The sequence below is a fragment of the Xyrauchen texanus genome, chromosome 14 (assembly GCF_025860055.1).
Source record: "Xyrauchen texanus isolate HMW12.3.18 chromosome 14, RBS_HiC_50CHRs, whole genome shotgun sequence".
NCBI lineage: Eukaryota > Metazoa > Chordata > Actinopteri > Cypriniformes > Catostomidae > Xyrauchen > Xyrauchen texanus.
Genome location: NC_068289.1, coordinates 22,605,387 through 22,618,043, shown reverse-complemented (window position 1 = coordinate 22,618,043; position 12,657 = coordinate 22,605,387). Strand labels below are relative to the sequence as shown.

The window sequence follows — 12,657 nt, the reverse complement described above, 5'->3', positions numbered from 1 at the left end:
CGACACTATGGTGTCAGTGAGGAAAACCTGTCAGCAGAGCTCTATCAGGTGCGGTGGCTTCTGCAAAGGAAGGAAGAACAGGGACATGCTATCCATTGCACACAGGAGTTCCTATCCTTAATGCGGCCATATAAAGATGCATTTATGGACCTGTATAAGTTAATATGCATAGCCCTGACACTTCCTGTCACATCAGTGAGCTGTGAACGCAGTTTTTCTTGCCTGAACCTTGTAAAAAACTACCTGAGGAACAGCAGTGGAGACACTAGGACCAGTAATCTGGCACTTTTGGCTATAGACACGGAGAGAACGAGGACCCTTGACTGTGACAACATCATTGATGCCTTCGCACTCAATCACAGCAACAGGCGTATTGTTTTGTTGTGAAGACATCTATGGTAAGTGCTTGATTTTCCCCTCTGTTGGCTGTTACAAATTTCATTAGACTAATGTTGGTAACTGGCTGTGTGATTTCGTGATTTCGCGAGCATTTTAGGCCGAAGCGTGCACATCTGTTGTCTTTTGTTGCTGCTGTTTGCTGCTCCGTTGTATTCAGGGCTCGACTGTGACAGAATTGTGTGCAATATTATTTTCAGAGGTTTACATTGGCAGGCTTATGTATGTTGTATCTATAGCCCTTGTGTTGAAAACGTTTACATATATATATATATATATGTTAAGCATCCCCATTGCACCTGCAACCGAAAATCTCTGGTGCTGCCACTGCCTGTGTGTATGGTGTGTGTGTGTGTGTGTGTATAGCCCCTCCTGGTGTCTCACCGTGGTATTTTGAAGAGCGCTTTGACCGGGTGCATCTCCGCTAGGGGTGGGTCTCCGTCTGCCAGCTCAATGGCAGTGATGCCCAGAGACCAGACATCACAGCGGGCGTCATATGAGTAATCATACTGCTGTTCACATGCTATCACCTGTACACAAAGAGGTACACACACATGTGTCACACTCAACAACAATGACATTCACCCACTGTCAGTGTGACTAAAATCACAGATGAGATCTCTTTAGTCTCTCAGTTGTTTCTCCAACATGACAATGAGATTGAATGGAAAGCAAATGTGACTTTTGAATAAGTGTAGTTTCCTAGATGTTTGTCCTAGAAAAAGACTTAAGTAATCTCCTCAAAATAACTATGTACATTTGTACTCTCGAAAGTTTATATTTTGACATTATTGTAGTTATGTCAATAAATAGTGGTATTTTTCTAGTTTAAACACTAGTTCAGAACATTGTTTTTTTGGACAAGAAAAATGTCTAGGTTACGGATGTAACCTCCATTCCCTGATGGAGGGAACGAGATGTTGTGTCGAAGAAGCGACACTAAGGGTCTCTCTTGAGCGCCAAATATACCTCTGAACTATGAAAAAGGGACAATAAGAAGTTGGCAGACAGAATTTGCATGTCCCGCCCCCGGACATACGGGTATATAGGCGGAGAAATGCATCTGTTTCATTCAGGATTTTTCTGAGGAGCCGGAAATGGTCCGGCCACAACAGTGGCTCAGCTCAGCGACGTGGCTGGAAGGACACAGCGTCTGGTTCCCTCCATCAGGGAATGGAGGTTACATCCGTAAACTAGACCTTCCCCGTCTGTCGCTCACTTCGACGTTGTGTCGAAGAAGCGACACTAGGGGTTCGTTTTAAATCAAGCCATGCGCTGAGCCGTGTACGTGTACTGCTGACACAGGAGCGGGCAGGTACTTGATGTGCCAAAATGACCAGCTGCATCACACTGCACGTACCCTTCCCCATTGCCCAATAAAGTCGGCGGAATCCCTTCTAGTTACCCTAGACAGGGGAACAAGGCGAAGCTTGCCAACATGGGAACTGGCCGAGCCTAGCCGGGCCTCTTTTCTCTCTATGTTTCTCGCATAGAGCAAAACGGCTGGGGCCCTTACACGCATTGTGAGAAGGGGTCTTACCCAGTTTCCTATTCTTTCAGGGGGTAAAGACCCTGCGGAGACAACACCCGCCCAGAGAGGGGGAGGTACAAGTGGCGAAATACACCACATGGGCTTTTAGGTCACATGTGGGAAGTGGCGCAGTGGTAGATCCCGCCTCTTCGGAGGGAGGAGTTGCTACAGACACGGCAAACCGGGGGGCAGCGGGAACTGCCCAAGGGAGACGCGGGTCCACTTGTAAGGAGACCATACTGCGGAAAATACACACAGGCCATGTCCATGTAGGAGCCCTAACCTGCGGAGCACCTATTCCAGTACAGGGTAGATTTGAGTACCCGCAGTGAATTGGATCGGTGAATTCCTCCACTGAATTGCGGACCCACAGGGCTAGGGAGGAGTCATCCAGGGAGCTGAGTGAGTGGGCTCTCCTGGAAGAAAAAAGCGCACTGCAGCCTCTCCTGCAGAAATGAGAGCACTGACCTGACTGCACACCTTTGTGGGTATTCGCCCCGAGAAGAACACCAATTCGCGTGCCACTTGAGGGCGTAAAGTTGCCTGGTAGAGGAGACTCTGGCTTGGTTGATCGTGTCTACAACAGTAGGTGGTAGATCAGCTAGATCTTCCGCATCCCGTCCAGGGGCCAGACGTAGAGGTTCCAGAGGTCTGGGTGCGGATGCCAGAGCGTGCCCCGTCCCTGAGAAAGAAGGTCTTACCTCAGAGGAATCGCCAGAGAGGGCTGTCGCAAGGAGTATGAGGTCCGAGAACCAAGCCTGGGTGGGCCGATAGGGAGCCACTAGAGTGACTTGTTCCTCATCCTCCCTGACCTTGCATAGCACCTGTGCAAGAAGGCTCACTGGGGGAAATGCGTACTTGCTTAGCCCCGTGGGCCTGCTGTGTGCCATTGTGTCTGCTCCGAGGGGAGCCTCTGTTCGGGCATACCAGAGCGGGCAGTGGGAGGTCTCTCGGGAGGCAAACAGGTGTACTTGAGCCTTGCCGAACCGTTCCCAAATCAGCTGGACCGACTGGGGGTAAAGCCTTCACTCTCCACTGGGCAAGTCGTGACAGCGCGTCCGCTACCATATTGAGGTTGCCAGGGATGTGAGTGGCACGCAGCGACTTGAGTCAGCAACTCCAGGCTGTTGATGCTGTCTGCAAAGGAGGAGATGATGGGCCAGTTGTGACATGTGGCAGGAGCGTACCATGACGGGGGCGGGGGCCTGTCAAACTGAATTGCGTAACAGAGTCGGATGGTCCTGGCCAGCCAGCGAGATGGCTTGAGAAGTGAAAGCCACGCATCCAAGCTCCGTGCTAGGGGCACTAAAGGGACAATTATTTTGGATGTACCTGGCAGGGCTTCGCACCGGGGCGGAGCAGGTAGTACGGTGTCGGGAGACGAAAGTGCGTCCAGAGGCTCTGATGCTGAGAAAAGACTCGAAGGTTAGTGACTTAGGAGGAGGTCCAGCATCGGCGTCCTCTAGACTCATCAAAACCAGCTGGCCAGGGGACAGTCGTGGCTTGGCTGGAGGCGGGGGGTCCGCGTCCAGGGGACTGTCGAGGTCTGGCAGCAGAGTGCCATGAGAACGGCATTTGTGGGCCAGGTGACCCAGAGACAAAGGAAATCGCTCTTTTATTGAGAACGTGGGTACCGCAGCCCCGGAGGAGTGCGGCAAATGAAATAACTTCAAATAAAGATTCTCCTCCTGGCCCTCCACCAGGGGACTGAATGGTCTTCTTACCAGCTCCGGAGCGAGCATCTCGGTCTCTGGGTCGAACGTCTCAGGAACGCCTGGGAGCCTTCTGGGTCCTCGAGGAGGTCTGTGAGACGTGCGCTTCCTACGGGGTGCTCGATGCTGGGGCTGAGAGCTGGGCCTGGGTTGAGGCTGATCATGTTTTCTAGCCGCAGGGGGACGCCCTCGGCGCGCAGAAGGGGCTTAGCCCGTGGCGGCAGGTTTGCAGCAGGGCAGGATGTGTGAGATGGCCTCCGTCTGTTTTTTCACCGCGGAGAACTGCTGGTCGAAGTCCTCGACGGTGTCGCCGAATAGGCCTAACTGGGAGACAGGGGCGTTGAGGAAGCGTGTCTTGTCCATTTTGCGCATCTCGACCACGTTCAGCCACAGATGACGTTCCTGAACCACGAGTGTGGCCATCTCCTGCTCGAGTGACTGCGCCTTCATGGCCCTGAGGGCAAGGTCGGTCGCTGAGCGCAGTTCCTGCAGTACGTCGGGATCAGGAATACCCTCGTGCAGATCTTTAAGTGCCTTGACCTGGTGGACTTGCAGGAGGGCCAATGCATGCAGGGCAGAAGCGGCCTGTCCGGTGGCGCTGTAGGCTTTAGCGGTCAATGATGACGTCATGCTACAGGCCTTGGAGGGGAGTACAGGGCGACCCCACCAGTTGGCGGCGTTCTCGGGGCACAGGTGGATCGCAACCAACCTATCCACCTGGGGAATCGCCATGTACCCGTGGGCCGCTCCGCCGTCGAGGGTTGTGAGAGCGGATGAGCGAGGGGCTTTATGACGAGCAGAGAGGGGTGCTCTCCATGCAGGCCTTTTTTCATAGTTCAGAGGTATATTCGGTGCTCAACAGAGACCCCTAGTGTCGCTTCTTCGACACAACGTCGAAGTGAGTGACAGAAGGGGAACTAGCTTTATTGGACCCACATTTGGTTTTCGACCATTGAAAAACAAATGTCATAATTTTTTGACGTAGCCTCACTGAGAGCAACATATCTCTGGGATTTAATCATAAAAGGGCATTCAAAATGAAGATACAAAAAGGAAATATTGTTCTAAATAAGAATCTAAAGGAATATTAAGATATCTTGGTAACACATTACAATAAGGTTCCATTCGTTAACGTTAGTGAATTTAACCTTTCCATTTTCTATATAAAACTCATTTTTATAAATGAAACTCATCTGTCAGAAAAGTGAAATATAAGTGTCAAATTAATTAATTCATTCATTTTAAAATGTTATTTTAGCTCCAGCTTACCAATATTTGTGAAGTTTAATCATAACTGGACTGTAAATAATCGCAACAATTATGTTGCCCTCCAGTGTTCAGTCACGTGTCAGTAATACTGTGACCAATCGTCATACTGCCAAGCATTTAATTTAGATTGTATTTTAATTGGCCCTGAGGGGCCTCCCACACTGGCCCCATCACCTCACTTTATTTCACACTCACAGAGGAGCGGCACTCAGCTATTAACCTTTCCATGATCCACACACACACACTCAGAATTCAGTCACACACATTTAAGTTGTGTAAACTGAGCAATATATATACATTTTCATAGATCTGTACAGAATAGTAAACTATCCTGAAGCAACTCAAACATTAAAGAAACAGAATTTGCTTCAGTGAGTAAAACTACAATGACTAAAATGGCTTTTAGGAGAAAAATAATAATAATAAGTTTAATCAGGTTTGGTCATATAGGAGTAATGCATCCCAAAATTCTGTCATGATTTATTCACCATCATGGAACACATAGAGAGAAATTCAATACAATGTCCAAGCAATTTTTTTCCATACAATGATAGTAAATAGACTGGGGGTGTTAAGGCGTGGTCACATTTATCTTTGCATGCCAAAATTCTGCAGGGGAAGAAGGCATGCCCGGACGTTGAGTGCATGTGAAACCAGCAAAACACAAATTGCCAAGCAGCCTCTTTTAAATGCAGCACTTTATACTCCGTGAGAGTGAAGTTAAAAAGAAACTCGCCACTAATATGATATTCCTGTCCATTGTGAATATTTCGTGTAGCTGTGTACGAAACACCGCCCACACAGAGGACATTTCCAAAGCAAGCAACTTCCTATCGGTCAATATGGCGAATTCGCCTGTCAAAATTCACCAAACTGCACGTGATAATCGCAAGGGGAAATCTTTCTTTGCTAAAATTAACGATTGCGCAGATTCCTATTGAGATGACTGCCACAAAATGTCACCATGCAAAGGTAAATGTGACCGTGCCTTTAAGCTCCAAAATGACATAAAAGCACCATAATAGCTCTATATTGCAAGACTTCTGAAGCTATATGAGAAACAGGATGAAATTTTAACTCTTAAACTCTGTGGAGTCAGAAGTGTGTAAAAACTTTAAATGTGGTCCCCGGATACATAATTTATATGTGGTACCATTTGAAAGCTTGGAATCTATACTCCATCACTTTTATAAAATAAATCCAGCATTTTTGTTACATAAAATAAAAATAAGAGCGCCACCTTGTGGTAATGATGTAGAACTATGACAATAAAAGTTTTTCAAATGGCACTAAATTAGAGAAGTTTTTCTAATGGCACCTGCATTTTTGATCTGAATCTTGTGTTTTAGACCCGTTTCCACCTGGTATTAAGATGTGTATCAGCTGACCCAATCACATGTGGTCAGCCATAAATACAGGTCTAAATGGGTTCTAAACCATTTTGTGATCGGATCACAAAAACTTCATAGGAATCTGGTCAAAAACGCATGTGACCAGATCGCATTTGAGGTGTAAACTCTGATATGTCCTGTATGCATCCACGCAGCAGTGAAGCACTACCCTGTCAATCAACCGCTGTGCTAAAACAGGAGTTTCAACTTTGCCATTTAGAAGTGGTTTTAAAAGGAACCGTCCGATAGGAAAATATTAAAAAGCAGATACATACAGTAACACACTAACATAGTGATTGATGTATGTCATCATGAAACAGAGACCTTTTTTTTTTACCTACATTAGTACTTGTTGCCAATCCATGGCTGGATTCACTTTCGCAGGGACATTTAGCAAACAGATCCTAAATCACAGACTTTCAAAGACAGAATGAATAAATAAATATATGTTCATCATAGGATTGCAAACATATACCTTATCATTTTTTAATTATTGGAATCTTTTTATTTATTTATTTAGTTTTATTTGTGGGATTTCTGTAAAATGAGACCAATGCTTTGCAATTAATCCACAGTATGTGTGTAAGCTGTGCTTTTAAATTTGTGTGAAAAATTGGCAGCCAAAATATGCAGCAGAGCTTAAGGTGTTAAGCCGTTATTTAATGATAATCTTCCCCTCTGCGAGAGTACGGAGATGCGAGAACCGATGAAGTTTAATATGATTGAATGTCAATGTTAAACCTGCAACAATGCATTTTTATGCACCATATTAGAATTGAATTAATATTTTTATTAAATTGCATTGTATGCAAAACAGCAGGCAGGATATAAAGTCATACGGGTGTGAAACAACAAAGAGTTGAGCAAATGATAAAGAGTTTTCATTTTTGGGTAAACATTCCTTTAAGAATAGGATTTTATTGTAGTTTATCAAGAGAGGCGTATTGCATAGTGTGGCAGGGCGGAGGGCGGGGCCGGGTCTTGATACTACACACCGGTCCCGTATTAGGCTAATTATGCCTCCTTGAGGTTTAAAGGCTGACTGTAGAGGGCCGTGCGGGAGAGAGAGATCGTTAGCGGACATGTCCGTCATGTGTGTTTATGTTGTCTTTTGAGTTTCTCATTAAAATATGATTTATATCGTCAAGCTGGTTCTCGCCTCCTCCTTTTCATTGATCACGTTACACTGGTGCCGAAGCCCGGGAAGGAGGAGGGATACGCCGTAGTAGAGTTCTCGCCACTACCGTCCACCCCAATGGAGCAGCCGCGCCCATCTGCCGGGGGACGAGGAGCCCAGCCGCCTGAACGAGGACGATGGCCGACGACCGCGAGGGGAGAAGGGGCTCCTAGCCGACCGCCTGGAGCGGCAGGGCCGCTGCCAGGGGCGCAGGAGTCACCTACCGGCCGCTGAAACGCGGCGGGGTTTAAGACCACCTACCGCGAGCGGGGAGGGGCTCACTGGCGACCGCCTGGAGCGAGAGGACTGCTGCCAGGGGCGGGGGAGACCCCTTCTGTTCCCCGAGAACGCGGCAGGGTGTTCCGTCCGGCAGGGGCTGGAGGACTGCCTCGGATCCGCCCAGAGAGGCGCGGTTATCGTCCGATAAAGGGTGGAGGAGTGGCCGAGGAACAAGCTGCGGCGTATCGGAGAACTGGCGAGTAAGAGTTTTTTTTTTTCATCTCTCTCTCCTCTCTCTCTCTCTCTCACTGTCGCTCTGCGTTGGCCTTTATCCTCTTTTAAATTTTACAGTTTTTTGGGGGGTACTACACTGTTACAGGAAGTACCCCCCATTTTAATTATTTCTGTTTCCCTCCCCTTGTCCCCTCCCTCGTCCAGGTAGATGGGGATGACCTGTCGGCAGACAGCGCGGAAGGCGCGCCCTCCCCCCAGGGAAAGAGGGGGGGGATGTACGTCAGGCCGGGGGCTGCCCAGCCTGAGAGAACTAGGGAGGAATGTGACAGGGCGGAGGGCGGGGCCGGGTCGTGATACTACACACCCGGTCTCGTATTAGGCTAATTATGCCTCCCATGAGGTTTAAAGGCTGACTGCAGAGGGCCGTGCGGGAGAGAGAGATCGTTAGCGGACATGTCCGTCGTGTGTGTTTGTGTTGTCTTTTAAGTTTATCATTAAAACTATTATTTATATTGAAAAGCCGGTTCTCGCCTCCTCCTTTCCATTGAATAACTTTACACATAGCAAAAGAGGGAAATGTATAAATAAAGAAAGGGAGTGAGGTAATATAAGAGCAGACCTCAGGTGCCATCCAGAACGGGGTTCCCACAGATGTATTTCTGCGCAGACGGGCACTCGTCAGCTGAGCTGAGACACCTGCAAAAGAGAAAAGTTCTCATGTTTTACAATCATAGCTTAGTTCAACTTCTTTTCACAAGTTTTTTTTTTTTGTAGATCATTTTCATTATTTGTACTTCATGCAAAAATGTACACAGATCAATACATTTACTAGTATTTTCCAAGTAGAAATAACAAAATAAAACAACCAAACAAATTCAGACGTAGCAGGTGGCAAGTAATCTGTCGTGACATGAGGGCAGGGAGAGGGTGACTAGCGTTCATTAGTATTATGTGACAAGGTCGTTTGAATTCTCAGCCGGATTCCACTTCTCTCGCACATACGCACGCACGCACGCACGCACGCACACACATAAGGTAAACATGCCCCGGGCAGACAAGAATCAATGGCCGCACACACCCCTTACCGCTCACACACACTTGACATGCAAAACACCATTTAACCCTTTTATCACAGGCGAAGCTCAGGGTGTGTGAGGGTGAGTTTGATAAAGCAGTCACATGCCTGAGCGGCTAGAACTGTTACTCTGATTCGCCGCCTCAATTTAGTAGCATTAAACATTATATAAACATTAGCATTACATAAATCATTAGTATTCAGCTCATTGTAATTTGTACACAATAACAATATATGATGATGTTTATCCACATTATAATAATATACTGTATTTCTCATGTGTTGTCAACAAATTAAATGCTAAATTATTATAAAAGAATAATTTTCATGAGATCAGGCTGCAAAGTACTATGTTATCAACATCTGACAACATTACTGGACCATGATATCACCATATAACTTTTTTGTAATGGTACCATGCTTTTTTCTATGTTTCTCTCAGTGGAGAAAAACTGTCAGCCATTACCAAAGTCCACAAGTTTGACTCCACCATCTGTGGTGAGGAGGATGTTGTTGCCCTTCACATCACGGTGGATGATTCTGTTGTTGTGGAGATGCTGGAGACCCTGAAAAAAAAGGTCAGAAAAACTTGAATCAGTTGTTGAGGTCCGGAGGGTCAGACTGCCTCTGGGATTGTCCCCTGAAGCCTACAACTGGATTCTCTCGCTCTCTTCACTATCACAGCACAAAATATATGCTTTGGCATGATCAGAGAGCTGAGGCAGAATTCCCTGTGCTGGGCAGATTACCTGTGTGTGTGTGTGTGTCTGTTTGGTAATGTTGGATGGATGAATTGATGTTGGATGCAGTTCAGGGTAGGATAAAGTTAATATCTGTGAAAAAGTTATACTCAAAAGAGTTTGTGCATGAGCATTTGTGTGTGTTTTAGGCAAGGCAAGTTTATTTATATTGCACATTTTATACACAATGACAATTCAAAATGCTTTACAAATACATTTGAAAGAAAATACAAGATACATAAAGTTAGTGCGCATGTGTGTTTGTGTGTGCGTGAATGCGCGTGTGTGTGCATGTGCGTGTGTGTGTGTCTGTCTCACCAGAAGCGCTCCATACAGGATGAAGGCGATGATGGGCTCCTCCAGATGTTTTTCCCTCATCAGCAAACCCTTTATCAGGTCAGTAACTGAACCTCCATTACATAACTAAACACACACACACATAGAAGGGAGTAATGAGGAAAAAAAGAGTTGCAGTTACTGAGAAGAGGGGAACCAAACAACAGGAGCTACATTAGTAAGATTTTAGCAAATTTGTGATTTATATACTACGAAACACACCACTTTTCAATCATGATATGTGCTTTAGTGTATTGTCAAAACAACAATGGCACAGTTTCATTCAAACACGTTAAACCATTGAAATAATTTATCTGAGGCAGCATGTTTCCCTTCTGTCGCTCTCTCCACGTTGTGTCAGAGAAGCGACACTAGGGGTCTCTCTTGAGCGCCGATATATACCTCTGTTCTATGAAAAAAGGCCAATGAGAAGTTGGCAGACGGTATTTGCATATCCCGCCCCCGGACATACAGGTATTTAAGCGGGGCGAATACGGGAGTTCATTCAGAAAATTTCTTCAGAGCCGATGGTCGTGTTTGCAGTTGCTGCGAGTTACACACCAAGTTCCTGCTATTCCTCTGATGCTCTGCATGCTGTTGGACCTTACAACGCACAACAGCGGCTTTCTCCTTCGTGCACAGCTGTGCATTCTTGAACCTGGGCACTTCGACAGCGCAGATAAAAAAACACTTACGAGTTTTTCATAAAAGAGTGATTTTATTAAAAGAGTAATTTCCTCGAAAAGAGCAAAAACACAGCGGCGTTGAACGTCCTTTTAAGGACGCATCTTTATAAAGATGCCTTTCCGCCCCCGTGTTGTTCCTGGATGCGGTAGAGTGCTCTCCGCTTCAGACGGCCACAGGCGTTTCTCGTGTGTCTGGGTAGCGATCACACGTGTTTGTGGATGGTTCATGTTATCACTGCGAGAACATGAACATGATGTACTATTTATGAAGTGTACTATTTATGAAGGCTATATCTTTAACATCAAGTATATCTGCTGACTCTGTTGATTTACTCCTTGATTCTTTTAACTCAAAAGTTAAAAGTGTAATTGATGATATTGCTCCTGTGAAAGTCAGGAAGAAGAGTGGCAGACAAAAAGCACCTTGGAGATACTCAACAACAGTGCAAAATATGAAAAGACAATGCAGAAAAGCAGAGCGCATGTGGCGGAAGACAAAACTTGTAGTCCATTATAACATCTACAAAGACAGCATCCATGCTTTTAATATGGAACTAGGCAAAGCTAGACAGACTTTCTTCTCGAATATTATAAACAGCAACTTAAACAACACACACACTCTTTTTGGGACTGTAGAGAGACTGACAAACCCCCCAAGCCAGATTCCCAGTGAAATGCTCTCAGACAGCAAGTGCAGGGAGTTTGCTTCTTTCTTCTCTGAAAAAATCAATAATATCAGAAAGGTGATCAGCACATCCTTGAGTTGTGCTGGGGTCAGACAAATCAAACCACAACCTGAGAAAGTAGTTACTATGTCTGATTTCAAAGAAATCGATGGCAAAATTTTGGAAGAAACCGTACAGCACCTTAAAACATCAACCTGCGCCCTTGATGCACTTCCCACATCTTTTTTCAAAAGTGTGTTCAACTGTTTAGAAACAGATCTCCTAGAAGTGATAAACTCCTCACTTCTCTCTGGGAGTTTTCCAAACTCCCTGAAAACTGCAGTTGTCAAGCCCCTCTTGAAAAAGAGCAATCTGGATAAGACCATATTAAGCAACTATAGACCGATCTCAAATCTGCCTTTCATAGGCAAGATCATTGAAAAAGTTGTCTTCAATCAGCTGAACAAATTCTTGAACTCAAATGGATACTTTGACAATTTTCAATCTGGTTTCCGATCGCATCACAGAGACAGCGCTCATAAAGATAATAAACGATATTCGCTTAAATACTGATACAGGCAAATTATCAGTACTGGTACTATTCGACCTCAGTGCTGCATTTGACACTGTTGATCACAACATACTTCTTGACAGGCTGGAAAACTGGGTGGGGCTTTCTGGGATGGTCCTAAAATGGTTCAGGTCATACTTAGAAGGGAGAGGTTATTATGTGAGTATAGGAGACCATAAGTCTGAGTGGACGTCCATGACATGCGGAGTCCCTCAAGGCTCAATTCTTGCGCCACTCCTATTCAACCTGTATATGCTCCCAATGAGCCAAATAACGAGAAAGAACCAAATTGCTTACCACAGCTATGCAGACGACACACAGATCTACTTAGCCCTATCACCTAACGATTACAGCCCCATTGAATCCCTGTGCCAATGCATTGATGAATTAAACAGTTGGATGTGCCAAAACTTTCTTCAGTTAAACAAAGACAAAACTGAAGTCATTGTGTTTGGAAACAAAGATGACGTTCTCAAGGTGAATGCATACCTTGACGCTAGGGGTCATACAACTAAAAATCAAGTCAGGAATCTTGGTGTGTCTCTAGAGTTCAGTAGTCATGTCAAAGCAATAACTAAATCAGCATACTATCATCTGAAAAATATTGCAAGAATTAGATGCTTTGTTTCCAGTCAAGACCTAGAGAAACTTGTGC

General features: G+C 45.6%; 1 protein-coding gene across 1 annotated transcript in view; it reads right to left on the bottom strand.

Annotated features, from left to right (window-relative positions):
- Window positions 1-776: 776 nt before the first annotated feature.
- LOC127655020 (myosin-IIIb-like) overlaps window positions 777-12,657 on the bottom strand; it is a 48,265-nt gene continuing 36,384 nt past the window's right edge. The window contains exons 6-9 of the mRNA XM_052142612.1: window positions 10,063-10,167; window positions 9,471-9,570; window positions 8,549-8,625; window positions 777-926 (exon numbers count right to left, since the gene is read on the bottom strand). Coding sequence (XP_051998572.1) covers window positions 777-926; window positions 8,549-8,625; window positions 9,471-9,570; window positions 10,063-10,167 — 432 coding nt within the window. The remainder of the gene's footprint in view (window positions 927-8,548; window positions 8,626-9,470; window positions 9,571-10,062; window positions 10,168-12,657) is intronic.